General features: G+C 26.3%; 1 protein-coding gene across 2 annotated transcripts; it reads left to right on the top strand.

Moving 5' to 3' along the window:
* The first annotated feature begins 7,824 nt into the window (after positions 1-7,824).
* On the top strand, positions 7,825-15,949 carry LOC109788790 (uncharacterized). 2 transcript variants are annotated; one of them, XM_083067787.1, is made up of 12 exons: positions 7,834-8,320; positions 8,415-8,482; positions 9,146-9,199; positions 9,777-9,857; positions 9,968-10,053; positions 11,614-11,694; positions 12,626-12,747; positions 13,096-13,137; positions 13,745-13,818; positions 13,895-13,985; positions 14,953-15,025; positions 15,647-15,938. In XM_083067787.1, exons 1-12 carry the CDS (start codon positions 8,096-8,098, stop codon positions 15,673-15,675), a joined length of 1,026 nt encoding a protein of 341 aa, XP_082923913.1. In that variant the 5' UTR covers positions 7,834-8,095; the 3' UTR covers positions 15,676-15,938. The 2 variants fall into 2 exon arrangements, with proteins under 2 accessions (XP_082923914.1, XP_082923913.1); XM_083067788.1 differs by lacking the exon at positions 13,096-13,137 and having other exon boundaries at positions 7,825-8,320; positions 15,647-15,949.
* The last annotated feature ends 1,239 nt before the right edge of the window (positions 15,950-17,188 follow it).

The raw sequence follows: 17,188 nt of genomic DNA, 5'->3' as shown, positions 1-17,188 counted from the left end.
AAATATGACTTTGTTTTTCATTGATTGGATTAGGAATACAAGTTTGTTGAAAGTTAAATTTGGATATAATAATAATAATATATTATTATTATAAATATTAAAATTCTCTTTAAAAATATATAATATATTTATAATATTTTTTAATTTAAAGTTATTTAACATCCTAACAAGGTTGATACTTTAAAATCTATCAATTATTTACGGCATAATAAAAAATAATATATAATAAAAAAAATAGAACAATAGAAAAATTATATCAAAATCAATAACAAAACTTAAAAAAAAAACATGAAAAACGGAATATCACAACAATTACAAGAGTAAGCTTCCCAGCAAAAAGGATATTCAAAATTGAGATTTTTGGTTTATTAAGAATACATTTACGGTATTGAAAATTGAGATTTTTGGTTTAATAAAAATATATTTTTGCAAGTTAATTTTCTTAAAATCATATTCATGAAATAAAAAGTAAGTAATAAAGACATTAGAAAACAGATTAAAAGTTTTTTCAATCAAATATAAGCAAATTTGATGTCCAATTGAATATAAATAAATCGTATTTAGCATATTAAAAATTATGAGCGACGATTCTTAAATAAATAAATGAGATAAGAGGTTCATATTTTTTAAAATTTTAATAAATTAGTATTTTAGCACTTGTAATATATAAGATAAATATTAATTTTATATAGTTATAATTTATAATAATAAAATATTTTGAATATTTAAATTACATATAATTAAAATCCATAACATGTAAAAAATTTGAAAATAAAATTTATATTTTAGAATTATAATAAATATTTTAATTGTAATATGAAGTTATTTTTAATTGTTAAAAAAATTTAAAAAATTTAAATTTAATTTAAAACTTTATAAAATAATGTCTATAATTAATTTTGTCAAAAAAATTAGCTGAAAATTTTCTTAGTTGAAGAATAATTTTTCAAAAAATAGTGTTTAAAATAGTTTTTTTTCTTAGTTGAAGAATAATTTTTTAAAATATAGTGTTTAAAATAGCTTTTTTATCCATCAAAATTATAAGAATAACACTAAGATTTAAATTTAAAATTGTATAAATATTATTTAAATTTTTATTATTAAGCTGATTCTAATAGTTTCAAAATAAGTATTTTAATTATATATAAACTAGTTTATTTAATAATATTAATGCTAAAAGCAGTATTATTAAATAAAAAATATTTTAATATTTAGTTGACCATTGAATTTGGGAAGGGGCATAGCGTAACGCTTTTGATAGAAAGCGTCCACTAGCGTTACACCAATTAGAGATGGCAACGTAGGAAATTGCGAATCGATTCTATAATGAAAGAATGCTCTTTTTCTTGTGTCAGATGAGACTTGCAAGTGAAAAACTGACCGTACATTAAAAAAGGTCTCTAAAACAAAAAGACAAATTGAACTTGGCAACTTATTGGCCACCATTTTTCTTGGAACCTTCACCACTATTCCATGCAACACTTCTATTTAACCTATGTTTTCAATGGATATAAAATAAAGTGGGCAGCATGCATTAGTTGAATTTTAAAATTAAGTGTGAAATGTATTTTTTGTTTTTTAAATTTAGAGTAAATTTTGTTTTGGCTTTTTAAATTCAAATGTGTTATTTTTAATTTTTATAATTTTTAAAAAATTATTTTAATCTCTCATATCATCAATAATATATCTAAAAGTAACAGATTGAAATATTTATGCATCATCAACCAAGTTTAATGGATGTTATTATTAATAGGAACTTCAACATATAAATATTATGTGACATTATTTAACAAATTTTTCAACAAAATTTGAATATAAAAATTAAAATAATTTTTTTTAAATTATATGGACTATAAAGATCGATTTTAAATTTATAAGAATAAAAATAAATGTATCTCAAATTTGAAGGACTAAAAATATATTTAAACCTAAAATTAATTTAATTTATTGCTTGATCGTTTTATTGAAGATTGATCGAACGACTTGTTTGCTTTATAGTTGAAAATTTACAAATTTATGATGCGTCGAGACAAATTTAAGTCTAACATCGTTAAAAGTAAAATTATTAAAGAATATATATGTGTGTGTAAGTGTGTGTAAACGATGTTCATATTTATATAAGTTTCATAATCTACATTTTAAAATAGTATGGGAGTTTCTCATCTCCTAAAAGAGCCACCATTATTTATACACACATATTTATATAATTTCCATGATCTACATTTAAAAATAGTACAAGAGTTTTTCTATATCTCCTAAAAGTCACCATTATTTATACACACATTTAGGGCTGAAAATGAGTCGAACTAAGACGGGTCCAGTTTAGCTCAACTCAATAATATTTTGGTCTAACTCGTAGTTTGACTCGACTTTGACATTAATTTATTTTTCTGACTCGAAGCCGACTCAATTCTAACTCGTTAGCTCGAATCACATGAATCAAGAGTAATTTCTTTTTAATCTTATAATTTCAAATTTTTAATTTAATAATGTTTTTTAGATTAAAAGATTGCTTATTTTTTTAGAAGACAAAATATAATTATTCTATTAGTTTTGCAAGGTTACAATGTATGACTTCAAAAAAAAACATACTTATAATTAAAGTTTGAATAAATACAAGTTACTCCACCTTACATAAAATAATAGAAAACAGAATCAATAATTATGAAATTCTAAAGTGTTCAATTCTTTCATTTTTATTAACTTATAATTAAGTTTTGAGGGTTCTTTCAAATTTTAATAGGCTAACATTAAATAAAAAGTTAATTATATAAATTATATATTTACATATCGAGCTAATTCATGAATCAAACAAGTTGAACTATATGTAACTTAAGTTCGAGTCATTTATTTATCAAGCTCAATATTTAGCTCAACAAGCCACTCTTGACTCAATTCTAAATATTTTTTGACTTGTCTCTTCAAACAACTATTAAAGTATTATTTTCATAACAAATCTCTCCAAATTTAACAAGTATTTTTTTCAAACAAGTTCTTCTGGGCTCAACTAAGTATTGCTATACATGCAAGTTTCTCTAGGCTTAACATTATAATAATAGTTATATAGATTACAAAGATGTTGTTTTTGTCTTATGTTATACAATCAATATAGTACACTAAGATTTTTACAAAAAAGAATAAAGTTTATACACAAGTATAATTTATAAACTATGCTTCATGTATATTTTTGTACATGTGTATTTTTAATTTTCTTTTTTTTGAGTTTCGAATCTTTTTATATAGTAGTTTTGGAGAAGATAATTGTTGTAACACTTTGAGTCCAACTTACAAATTTGTTTTGTCTATCTTCAACATCTTTCCTTATAATGAGAGTTAACCATTCACTCGTTTAATGTAAACATTAAATATATTTCATCAAATAGTATCTCTTATCAAACTAAGGAAGTTACTTATCATCTTTTTATACTAAACAGAACTTGTAGAAATAATGTTTGCATAGAGCAACAAATAGCGCCTTTATTAATTTTTCTTCATGATTTCAAGGATTTTTATCCTTGTCTTTGATGGAAAACATGATTTTGTTATCTTTAACAAATTTGTAAGTTCCAAAATGACTTTTTAGTTTAATTTGTTAAGGAATAAAACATTTAAATAAATTTTATCATTAATCTCGATAAATAACGAATATTTAATATATAAGAGATAGATTCTGATTCACATCATCTTATAGATAATTTATGTTTTATACTTCGTCTGATAAACATTTTGAAGACATTTCTTTTAAAAATGTTTCATTTATTAATATTAAAATTTTAAATCTTAAAAAATCTAAAATTATCTTTCGACTTAACATAAATTAAATTTAATAAATTCATTATCTAATCAAATTTTAAATTATTTTCAAATTAATTTGATTCATTCTCAACCTTACACACATCAAATCCCATAAAAATTATACATGTTGAGATACACACAATTATATACAATCAACCAAAAACGATAAAAAAAAATTATTCATCAATTTGATTTTGTATCACTAAGAACGGTTTTTCTAACACAGTCTAAGCATAGAAACTTAAATAATTGTTTAATATTCATATTCTAATATTCATATAATTCAATTTAGAAATTTATAGTTGAACATTTATTTATTTATTTTAAAATAAGTTACATTTTTTATTTTAAAAATATTTTTCAGTTGAGAGGGAATGATTTCAAAAGATACAAAATAAAATTACTTCATCCATCTTACGATGACTGCAATTTTAATAATTAAAAAGTGTCTTAAAAAGAATACTATTCTCATTTTTTAATACGATATAATTAATTTTTTCTCTTAATTTACCTTTTTAAAAATTATTCAATCATCACAATTGAATAATATATTTATTGAGAGATTAAATTATTTTAATAAAATATATTAAAAAATATATATTTATTATTATCTTTAATGTGTATAAAAAATTTAAACGGAATAAGTATCTAAGAAGTTAACATATCTTAACAAAAGATCTTCGATATAAAATAGATTTGTGAACCTTTATTTCTGTATGTATCCATTTTTTTATGGGATATACATCATACATGTGTGAACCTTTATTTCTATTGTTTTTAGGTGAGGTTAAATGTTAACCCATTGTTTTAATTTTTAATTTTAAAAATAAATAAATAAAATAGAAATCATGAGATCCCATACTAATCGTGCTTTCAAACTAACACTCACACGACTAATTAATGATTCATCTGTCCCAAGTTCACTCTCACCCTAAACATATTTCTTTTTCATGTAAATTATGGGACAATGTTAATAAAATTATATAAATAATTTCGTGCAATTTATAGCTGAAAGGAAAAATAAAATATATTGTTGATAAAAAAAATGCATTAGTGTTTTTTAAGGTTTATCTTTTTTTAAAGTAAAACTTTTACTTTATCAATTTATTAAAAAAGTTAAGATACTTCGTATCTTTGCAAAAACATAAGATATTAGATAATTATAGATAATTATTTAAATGAAATAAAAATATATTTTAAATATTTGACAAATATAATGATTCACTAAAAAAATATTCTTTTATAGATATAAATGACAATTCATTCTTAAAAATAATTATTATAAAAGTCTATAAATTATATATATATATATATATATATAAATATAAAGTAATAGTTTATTATTGAATATTATATCAACATTGTATTATTTTTTTTATCTTTTTATTGTCGTTGTATTCCTTGATTATTTTAAAATATTTGAACGTGAAACGGTGAAAATAGCACTTTTACATTCTCATCATTGTCTATACAAATTATTGAGATCATATAATGAAGTAAAATAATATGATATTTTGTAATTATGAGCAGGTATAAAATCATTTTTAAAACAAAACAAACCCTTGAATTATTGGTAAATGAGGCACAAAATTGGTAAATTTTACTAATATAAGTAGTGGTTTACAGGGATGGCAAATATACCTCGTATTTGCAAATAATACTCGAACCTGTCTCGATTTTAACGGGGAATACTTGGTTTGACCGGGTACGGATACGAGTATGGATAAAACTCGATATACTAAATCGGGTACGGGTACGGGTACAGGTATGTACTTACCCGTCCCGTACCCGTACCCGTACTCGTTTCTATTTTTAATTTAATACACACTTTCAATTTAATTATATTAAAAAAAATTTAATATTTTTTTTATGTATGATTATTTATTATAATATGAGATAGAGAAATAACTTAATTATAATTATAATAAAAAATAATTTAAAAATATCATTTTTTTACAAAAAAATAAAAAATAAAAAAATTAACGAGTACGGGTACGGGCAGGGTATACCCGATACTCGACGGGAACGAGAATGTGGATAAAAATCACATACCCGATGAGTACGAGGATAGAGACAGAGATAAGTTTGACTCGCGAGAACGGAAATGGATATCATGAAACTCATACCCAACCTGCCCCGTTGCCATCCCTAGTGTTCTATTTTCTTTCTCTTTGTTTTGCGGTCTTCCAAGAATCATCACCATGTTGAGTACCCTTATAGGTAAAGTTCTCACATGCTTTTATCAAAAAAGAAAAGTCCTCACATATACTTGTGAGTATTGCTTACGTATTTAATTTGTGTCATACATGCCTTCCCACTTGTGAGTACAAGTCACGGGATCACACGACTTACAAAGTGACATGAATATAACACATAACTGTCGTAACAATAACCATATATAACATTGCTTATCATGATTATTTTGTTGGTACTTTCTAAAATATAATATTTATACATATTTTTGTTAATGTAGTACCTTTTAGAAGTAAAATTATTCAAATTTTGATGATAAAAGAGTTATTCAAATTTCATTTATTACTAATTACTCCATTAATTTGATTATATAAAACTTAAATTAAAAATATTATTTGATATTTTTTTATTATAAGAATCAATAAAAATATTTTTTTTATATTAATTATCATGTTAAAGAAATACTTTTAATTAAAGTCAATTTTTACAAATCAATATATAATTGATAAGTTAAATAGTAATTGATAAAGTACAGTATTTACGAGTAACTTAAAAAAAACAAAGTTAATGTTATTAAATAAACTAATGATCTTACTTAATCATAGAGAATTAGACAATTTAAATTGTACTTTACTCTCTCTATTTTTATTAATCTATAATTTTCGTACTCTATTTTAAAATAGAAATATTTAGTTTTTTTAATTTTAAAAATACAAAATTTTAGTTCTTTTATCAAATTGATATCTACTAATCTTTAAATTTTGATGTTTACTCATAATTAATATAATATTTAGTAATATAACATTTAGAAATAAAAAAATTAAAAAAAATATACAAATAAGATTTTTATTAATAAAATAAATATAAAATACTTGTAAAAATAGATACATACAAAAAAAAATTATATGTTATTCTTAATTTTATCTATATATATTGCATCATTAAATATCATATTCCTTAAGTAGTGATAGAGATAAAATATAATGTTACACGAACATCAAATTGATGGAGGATCAAAATTTCATATTTTTCAAAAAAATAAGAAACTAAATATCTCTATTTTAAAATAGAGGAATCAAAATTACATATCGATAAAAACAGAGAGAGTAAATATACAATTTAGGTAATAAAAAAGATTAAATTAAAAGATAAATTAAATAAATATGTTTCTATATATCGTCACTAAAGTATTAAAAAAATGCTTAATTATAAAACTTTAATTAATGATTTCATAGTTAATAAAAAAATAGAAATGATATTTGATAAATCACATTAAATTAAATAGACTAAATTATACTTTTAATACTTTATATTATTTTTTAAACTTATTTTAATCCTTTATCTTTTAAAATATTTATTTTAATTATTTATTTTATAAATTTAAATCAATTTAATCTTTTGTATCCTTTTTGACCTACTTAAAAGACTTGAAATTTATCTCATTTTAATTATGAGTTGGATTAGATTATGTTTAACTCTAATACATTCTAATTTTTGATTGGGTCAAATTTTAAACTCTGCACTCGAATGAATATGATAATCTACTAATTGAATTATAACTAAACTTATTTAAGAAAAAAATATATTAACTCAAAATATAAGTAACATAAGTTCTTTAATATATTGAGATTTTAAAAATAATTTGTCTCATCGTTATAATGATAGCATATAAATTAAATAATATTTATTTTTCTAAAAAAATTTGACATTAATATAAAAATATAAATAAAAGATGTTAATGTTTTAAACTTTAATCTGTCCTTAAACCTGAATAAATATAATATTCTAGAAATTAAATTAAGACAAGTCAGATTGGACTACTGAATTGAGTCCAGTCATCTCTAAATGGGCCAACCAGCCCGTTCCAAAGTCCATCCCAGTTCACCTGGTATCAGCCCATTACAAAAAAAAAAAACTAAAAACAATTATAGGGGTAATGCGGTAAATGTACTATGAGATGGGATCGTAAGTTTGTAACTGCATGAGAATGGCGCGGGACAGCAACCATTTATAGTGGGAGTGTTGCAGAACTTTCTATTGTAGTTGTTGAGATTTCTCATTTTCTTTGACTCCACACACCAACTGAAACCCTAGAACACCAACAACCATGTTCTGGAGCAGAGAACCAGCAAAGGTGGTGCAGGTGCCGCCGCTCTTCGACTTCCCTCCGCTCGCCATGCGCAACCGCATGCTCCACTCCTCCTACGACGTCGTTTTCGCCAAGCTCGCACACACCTCCCTCTTCCAAGACTACTTCGAGCAGGCCACACACTTCACCAGAGTCATGCTCAAGCCAATCGACGATCCTCGCTTCGATCTCATTATTGCAACTGTATCTTCTCATTTCTTCTCCTTTTGAAACTTGTGTCATACGGAAACTGAAAAAATAAAAACAAAAGTGTTTATGAATTTTGTAATGTGTTTAGGTTTCAGGTCCTCTTGATCATAAGGCCGAAGAAAGTGTTACGGGAAATGCGCTATTTGGCTGGCAAAGGTTTTGTTCTATTTCAAAACCTTGATGGAGTCTCTTTAGATAAAAGTTCATTTTTTTTGTGGAGAAAATAAAGGTTTTTTTTAGTAAGTATATTTTAGAATTAAAAAAAAATTCATCAAAATTCCTTATCAAAAGGATTGGAATTTGATTTGACTTTGAGCATGGAGCAAGGATCACTTGATAAGAAAGTATTATATTTAATTAATGAAAATAAATACACAATTTAAACTAAGATGTTGTATAAGCTATTAATAGACAACTTTTACAAATTTTCTTTTGAATTTTTTATATATTTTTTTAAAAGTATCTTTAAAAAGTTTATTCAAATATATTCTAAAAAGTTCTCAAAAGTTAGACTAGTTTATTTAAACTGAATCTTATTTAGATAAAATTTAAAATATTTTTTTGAAAGTTTCTATATATATTGGTTTTTTTTATGGTTGTGCAGTGATGCTAGACAACTTTTACAAATGATCTTATGGATTTATTTTTGTATATTTTTTTAAAAGTATTTTTGAAAAATTTATTAAACATATTCTAAAAAAGTTCTACTAGTTAATTCAAACAAACTCTTATTTAGATAAAGTTTAAAATATTTTTTTTGAGAGTTTCTATTCTAAAAATAAAATTGTTGTTTTTTGTGTTTTTTTTTTCGGTGTGCAGTGATGCTAAGGATCCTCATTCGTTTATCGACATTTCTGTATCCTCTTCTGATCCGTAAGTCCCTGTTACCTGAGAGGAATGTTTGTGTTTGGGAAAATGAAGAGAGTGTTGTTTTTCATTTTAAATTTAGAGAGGAAGGACAATACTTAGATGTGGTTCCTTGCTTTTGGTGTTACTCCGATTAAAAATTCGAAATTGACTTTGGGAACTTATTCAATGAAATTCTTTTTAATCGGAGAAAAATAGCAATAGCACTCAAAGAACTACATCTGAGTTAAAGAACTACAACTGAGTTTTATGGTTTCATTATTCATTCCTTAATTTATTTTTTGTTGTTGTTATAAATACTAGTATACTAAGTGCAAAAATGCTGGTAACATTCTCATTTCAATACTGCCTCTATATATCATTATGTTAATGGCATGTGTGTCCCCTAAAAAATGTCTTACATGAGATCTACCTGGTAATAGAGAATAGAGGGTGATACTTGCATCCTTGTTCTGTATAGCTCTCTTAAATCTTTTCTTTTAAATAAATTTACCGTCCATTCTCTTTCCTTTACGTCCTTGAATCAAACTAAACAATGGATCTATTTGATTTTATGAATATTCTGCGTGGTCTGTCTATTCAGGATTTTACAGATGAGATCATGCACTTACCATCCCAAGTATGGATTTGGGGCTTTTGGAGTGTTCCCTTTGCTGTTGAAAAGGTGGGTTTGTTTGATGATATGGGGGAAGATGCATGTGTTAGGTTCTTATTGTAGTTTACCCACGATCCACGGATTATATATACAGTGTTGACAAAGTTAATCAATTACAGGCAATCGTCTGAACATTATGGCCACATGGGGTTGAGATATGGTTCTGAAAATCTATCCTTTGGAGTCACATTTAGTCCTTTTGCTGGTATGTTCCCCATTTATGCCAATAAGCATATTTAGGATGTGTTTGAATAAGTTTTGAATAAAAGTGATTTTATGATTTAATTGTTTGATTTTTTAATAAGCTACCCTTTTTAGCTTTTAAGAACAATACTAATTTTTTTTTTGAGTTTTCAATTTTTATTTTTAAAAAAATTATCATCCTAGAACTTTTAAAAAAGTTAGGGTCTTGTTAACCAAAACTCTAAAGACACTTTTTAAAGAATAAAAGCTTTTATTGGAAATCATATTGAGGATGTATTGAAAATCATGGTTATGAATGATATCCTTAACTAGTCTTCTGAGGGCCCATTTGATTTACTAAAAATTATGTTGTTCCAAGTTTGATTTACAAAAAAATTTATTAGAGAGGACAAATTACACTAAAAAGGATGAAACAAAAACTTTTTTTATTCAATAAATCATGAGACAAATTTTATTCTAAGTACAAAATACACAAGACAAAATCATCACCACCTTCATAACTTTTGCTGCATCACCACCATTGTTGTTGTCACCAATGTTGTCACCGCTATCATCATGTTGTTGTAATTAATAAGAATTCATTAAGATAATTAATATTAACGGCCAAATTATATATTTTATAAGAAAAAAATCAGTTAAATAAGCTAGAAACTTTTCAACCAACTTTTTCATGACCTGGCTTTTCCTGTTTGACCCATCTAGTTTAGACTAAATTGGCCTTACTCTTTTCAAGATTCAAAATAAAGAGTTCAACCTAGTTTGACTTTTTTTTTTTTTTTTTGTTAAGCGACCTAGTTTGACTTGACTCATCATTGGGTTAGACTAAATTTGACCTCTCTAATTCTTTAAAAGGAATTATAACTTTTGTTTTCTATACGTAATTATTTTAGAAAATAGTATTTTTCATTTCACAATAAAAAACATTTTAACAAATAATTTTTTTTAACTATATCCCTTCTCTTTTTCAATTTTTATAATCAAGTCCCTAGGCAAAGTTAGCGGTTTGTAACATTTGTCCCATGGACCTGATTACAAACATTTGAAAAAATTAAGGACTCAATTACAAATTTTATAATTTAGAGATCTATTTGAAAAAACCCAAAAAAATCATAACAACAGATGTATTAAACCTTAATATTAAACAGGATACTGCAATAAATTTGACATTATGTTGCTTGTGCTATCCATTATTTACTAAACAATGTACAAAGTCAAAAGTTGTTAACTTATGCTTTGTCCTGTGTTATTCTTCTTGTATACTCTACCTTAGTATGCATCAAACATACTCTAAAGACATTAGTTAGCATTTACCTTACTTATTATATAAATTAAATATTTCTTTATTAAAATTGCAGATATATAGTTCTCTGTGTAAAGAATATAAGAGATTTATACATAACTGATGCTTTTGCATCCAATGTTTAAAGTTAGAGATTATAATTGTTTTGTCCATGATCTCTAAATTTTACATTTCATTATATATTTTTTTAAGTATTTATTTATGATCCGTTTGGAGAAATAATGAAAACAAACTTTGCTATGTAATTGCCATATCTTACAGTGAGAGATGAATTACCGAAAAGTGCATGGCTGGTAAGCAAGATGGGAAGGGTGACTGCTGGGGTGCAGTATGAACCACAGCGTAAGAGCTACACATTTGATTCCATTAGAAATATTTCTCTACTTGTCAATTTTTTTCTTCATTAAAATTACTACATCATCAGCACTGGGTTTTATAAATTTTTTTTTATTCGTTTGGTTTTTTATGATGCATATGTTGAACTTTGGTTATCTTTCTGCTAGTTATACAGTGATATATTATTGAGCTTGAATTTCATTAAACATATTGGCCTACAGATGTTAGCTTTTGTATTTTGCAAGTAATCATATTAATGATAGGCCAAGAGGGAAAATTAACATATTGCGTTCACCAGGAAGTTGACAGTATTGCACCAACCTTTTAGTCAGTATGATTCATGCATTAATGTTTTGACTGTTTTCACTATATTTATATTTTATAACGGAACCTATGTCGCACCTGTGAGTCATGTGTTTATCTTCAAGTGCGTGTGTGTATTTGGACATGCATACAAGGTTATAGTTACATGAAAGTTGGAGTAATAGGCAGAACGAAAGCAATCTACGAGGGCTAAACTGAGAGTTAGTGAAGTGGGGGCAAGAACAGTTAGAGCAGTTAGTTAATTAAAGGGGATCAGTTAGACAAATATGGAGAATAAGGATTGAAGGATTCACTCAAACAATTAGTGAGTTTGTATGAAAGGGGAAACCCATGGAGGAGGATTGTTTCTCCTATTTTTGGGCATTCAATAGAATTGTGTGTTTCTGTCAATTTCTCATTTATCTTTCTGGGATTTGTAACAGGATTGAAGATCTTGAATTAATGCTTTATTATTTTTAAGTAGTTTTAGTTATTTGGTTTTTACTTCGATGAGTGAACCCAAACAGTAACAAAAAAATGAAACTCTAAGCATATTTATCTATCCTGTACTTATTTTAGATATGAAAATTGGAAATTGAACAAATATGTACATACTAACTTGTGCCCTTTTCAGAAGGAAATGCAAAACTTTCAAATTTGAAGAACTGGAGTTGTGCCATGGGCTATGGTGTTGGATCAGGCAGCTCCTTGTATCCATCCTTCAATGTCGGCCTTGAGCTTGTCAAAAGCTCTCAGGTATGCCCACATACTTACATTTATTAAATTTTTGCATTTAATAAATTCTTTGGATAACTCATTACTGGGTAATATAATAATGTGTCATGTTATTCTCTTAAAATGGGAAGTATCGGAATTTGCAAGAAAATGATGACACTTAAAAATTTCACTAACCATTAGTATAAATATTAAATTTTGTATTAACCTGCTGATATGTCTTCGACATTAACATGTGATGATGCAATTTAAACCTCAAACCAATTAAGTGCATCTTGGCATTTGTCTGCCGTAAATCGCAATTTATGTGGTTACGACTAATATTTTGAGAAACATTTTACTGAAATTGAAAGTCCAAACAATCTGCAGTTTGTTGCCTCATTCTATCAACATATGGCTGTTCAAAGACAGGTATGTTCTTTGGTCGTTGCTCTCTTTCTTTCCATTGTCTTTTCAGTGGTCCTTTATCTCCACGTTAGTATATCAATTTTCACTTTTGCATACACAGTGATATTTAGATTTAGTTGACGTTAGTTGTACTCTTAAAACTAAATTACTAGTGGATTTTCCTTGGTTTTCTAAGAATGTTGTTACATGTATCTGACTTTTTTTAATGCTGTGCATGTATCTGCTTTTTTATTTAATTAACATATCCCGTGTGCCAGATACAATACCCATACCTTTTTCTTTAATAGCAAGACCGAACTGTTAGTCTTGGGATGGCAACAGGACTTAAGTTTTCATAAGTTGCTGAGTTGAGGTCACTGCATGAAAAGTTATTTGAATTAGAAGCTTGTTTACTCAAGACCTGGGCCTATTTTACGAGTTAGATGCTTGTGGACACATTTTCCTTGTGATTATATACTTTATTGCTTAAAGAATTCTATTATTACTTATTTATTGTTAAAATTTACCCTCATTCAATTTTTTTATTTTTTGATTTATGGTAAACTGGCAGATTTAACTTCTTGTTGAATCAGAATATATTATACTCATAAACTTGACTTCAATTGAACAGGTGAAGAATTCCCGTGACAAATCCATTGTTGGAATTACAAACTACATTGATTTTGGGTTTGAGTTACAAACAAGGTATTCTTTTTTACTCAGATATTCAAACTTATTGCAGTTGCACCAATGTGGTATAATCTAATATTCAATGTGTCAGTGTGGATGAAGCCATAGCAGGAAACAATATCTCAGACTCAAACTTTCAATTAGGCGCGTCCTGGCAGGCCAATGAAAACTTCTTGCTGAAGGTAGAGAATTGATGAATGTTATGCAGATTTATATAAATTATATATGGTGCATCATAGTAGATTATTTCTCATCTTCTCAGGCAAAGGTTGGATCTCGGAGCTCATCCATGGCATTTGCTTTCAAGTCATGGTGGAAACCTTGTTTCACTTTCACTATTTCAGGTGTCTGAGGGTTTTTTTTTTTCAGTCTTGCTTCTTCTTTGTTCTTTTCTTTAGTGGGATTCGAACTTTGTTGTTCCTTTTGCATGTATGTATTAGGAGACCAACACCTATATAGTCATAATATAATAATCAATGGTTACTTAACTTGAGGCTCTGATTTTTTTTATTTTTTTATATTTTTTTATTGGGGGCTGGGGGAGGAAGCTGACTTCCTCCAGTTTGAATGTTTAAAATATTCCCCATACATTTTACCTATATTCTTAATAGAATATATATTTTCTCTCCTTTTGTATGCTCATTCTGTTTTTTATTCTGGTCACTCAAAGTTCTTGACCTAATTCTGCTTCTGACCATGATTATGTATCAAGTTTAATAGATGGCATGTTTACCCCTGCAAAGTTTGTTGATGTGGTGCATTATTTTCTAGATGAGGAGTGAGTATCACTTCTGTAATATCATTTTCTACATATGTGCTACCTAATTAGTAGTTAAACTAAATCTGTAGGTGGTGGTGGATATGACATGTTCTAAAATCTATGATGTTATACAATTCTCAAATTCTAATTCTACAAAATTTTCTTTATATCTGATTATATGTGATGCTTACAAGATTTAAGCAAGTTTAAATGAAAATGGTAAATCAAAATATCTAGATTATAATTAGTATCTCAAAGTAAGGAATGGAGTTTCGTTGAGCTTTTTTTTTTCTCGGAGAGAGGGATTGGAGGATGATTTTAAAGAAAGTATAATCAATGATTCTAGTACTGTATGTTTGAAGTGCTAAGAATATCCTATTCTTATGTAGCCACTAGAGATCGTGCTGATGGTAAAATGCAATACGGATTTGGCATCCAAAGTGAGAGCCTCAGGGAAGCCAGGTTCGTTTCATAGCAAACGCTTCTGTGTTTTAGATTCAATAAGTTATTTGCTAATAATGTAACATGAACGTTACTACCCATGTGTTGCATCTTAAAATATGTGTTGGGAAGAAACTTTAAAGGCTAGAAGGAAGTGTTTAAGATTGGGAGAGGTTGGAAGATTTTGAGAGAAAGAAAGACTTGTTGTATTGAATGCTTCTAAACTTTTTGGCTTACATCCAAATGATACAACCATCCCCTATTTATACTAATGGCACCTCCTTAACCAATGGTTAGGATCTTGCCACCACAACATTCATCTAAGGGCTATAATTCATTCTCTAGAACTTTCTAAAACATTCCTATAATTCTAAACTTTTCTAAACTTATCTAGAAACATCTTATGGATAAACATCTATAGATATTTTGTACATCATTCTAGAATCTTTTAGATAGGATTTTCTAGAATTCTATTTGGGCCTTTGCTAATATTGGGCTTTTATCTTTTAAGCCCAACATACAAAATCAATTTATATTCCAACAATATGATTATACTTTCAAATTGAGCTCGTCGCATTAGAATCCACATACTCTATCAAAATTTGCATTGCATGTTCACCTGTATTTCTTTTACTTTTGCAGTTATCAAAGAGCTGATCCCAATTTTGTAACCATCACACCAAACAAGAGCCACTTAGCAAAAGCAAGATATTTTGAAGCCGCCTTACCTAGAGAATATAAAATTTTGTAATTTCTTTTGCTAGCTTTATTTTTCTGCGGGATAATGACACTATTCCTTTTTAGTAGTGGTCAGTGAAAATGGTTTTATGATAATTTAATTTAGGGTATTGTATTTAATCAGTAAATAGAATGTTAATACGAGATTCTGCACTTTTTTACAATGCATCTTGCTTCTGTTCTACTTAGATGTTCATTGTTTGAAACTGAGTCAGCGCCAAGTTACAATTCGCTAGGCATGCTAAAGAGTGGGTTGAACAACTCAGTAATTAACTTGTTTGGACTGTTATTCAAGTGGGTTGCTGTAATTGGTTTCCTAAAATTAGTTTATCTTGACAGAAAACTGCTAGAAAACTAATAATTTATCATAATTAGTATTTTAGTATGCGTACTATATCAATTCAATTTTTATTATATATAATTAAAATTTAAAATAAATTATGTATACAAATAAATGTTGTATTTAAATGTATAAATTATATTTAAAATTTGAATAAGTAGTTTTTTTAAACATATAAATTATATTTTAGATATATGATTATGATAAATAATTTATATTATAACACAATTTTTTATTAATTATTTATTTTTAAAAATATTAAAATTAAATTATAGATAATTATAATAAATAATATTGAATTAGATATATATGAAGTCGAAAATTTTTTAAAAAAAATTATCTCATTTAAAGAAATATTCCTAAAATATACTCATAGAAGATGATCATTTGTAATTGATATATAGGAATTGATTTAATTAATTTTAGGAATTCAATTATAAAAGTTGAGGAAGATACAATTTTAAAGATTTATGCCAGGGTTGGTTCAAAGGAGGAACAAATTTTAATAAAGGGAAAGGGAGAGGATGAAAGGTAATTCTTCTTGTTTGGTTTATAATGGGAGAAGAAAATTTTTAAATATAAATAATCTAAAAAATTGTTTACCTCAATAATGTTTTTTTGGACGCATCGACAATATTGCATAGAAATTGTCATTGGATTGGGATCTCTTTTGAGCATCTCAAAAATATAAAAATGTTACGAATATTTAATGGAGACCCTCCATTATTACTGTTTATATTTACTTTAATATTGTTACTTTATTTTGTAATTATTTATGTCTATAAATAGACTATCTCATTATTAAAAATAATATAAGAAATTCTTTATTCTCTCCCTTGTGTTGTTCTCTCTATACCTTATTTTCTTTCTCTTTATTGCTTATATATGATAGTTTATAGCTTTATGTTAATTTTCATAACATGTTATTAGATAGTCTTTTCTTTATTGGTGTTAGTATGGTAGTCCTTTTTTCATTGGTGTTGACACATAATTTTCCCTTTATTAGTGTTACAACATACAAGATAAAGTTGTGAATAAATTTATTGAAGAAAGTAATATTTTTCAAATTCATATTTGAAGGTTAGATATTTTATTTCTATTCATAT

This window comes from Cajanus cajan, chromosome 2 (genome assembly GCF_000230855.2).
Source record: "Cajanus cajan strain Asha chromosome 2, NIPB_CcT2T_4, whole genome shotgun sequence".
Taxonomy (NCBI): Eukaryota; Viridiplantae; Streptophyta; class Magnoliopsida; order Fabales; family Fabaceae; genus Cajanus; species Cajanus cajan.
Note: the sequence above shows the minus strand (reverse complement) of the source record. Positions and strands in the feature narration are given on the sequence as shown.

What these genes read in the sequence shown, in the direction of transcription:
- LOC109788790 (XM_083067787.1), top strand. Translation starts at nt 8,096, where the DNA reads ATGTTCTGGAGCAGAGAACCAGCAAAGGTGGTGCAGGTGCCGCCGCTC. An exon ending in TTCCCTTTGCTGTTGAAAAG is followed by an intron (nt 9,858 to 9,967) that starts GTGGGTTTGTTT and finishes AATCAATTACAG; the next exon opens with GCAATCGTCTGAACATTATG. An exon ending in ATATGGCTGTTCAAAGACAG is followed by an intron (nt 13,138 to 13,744) that starts GTATGTTCTTTG and finishes TCAATTGAACAG; the next exon opens with GTGAAGAATTCCCGTGACAA.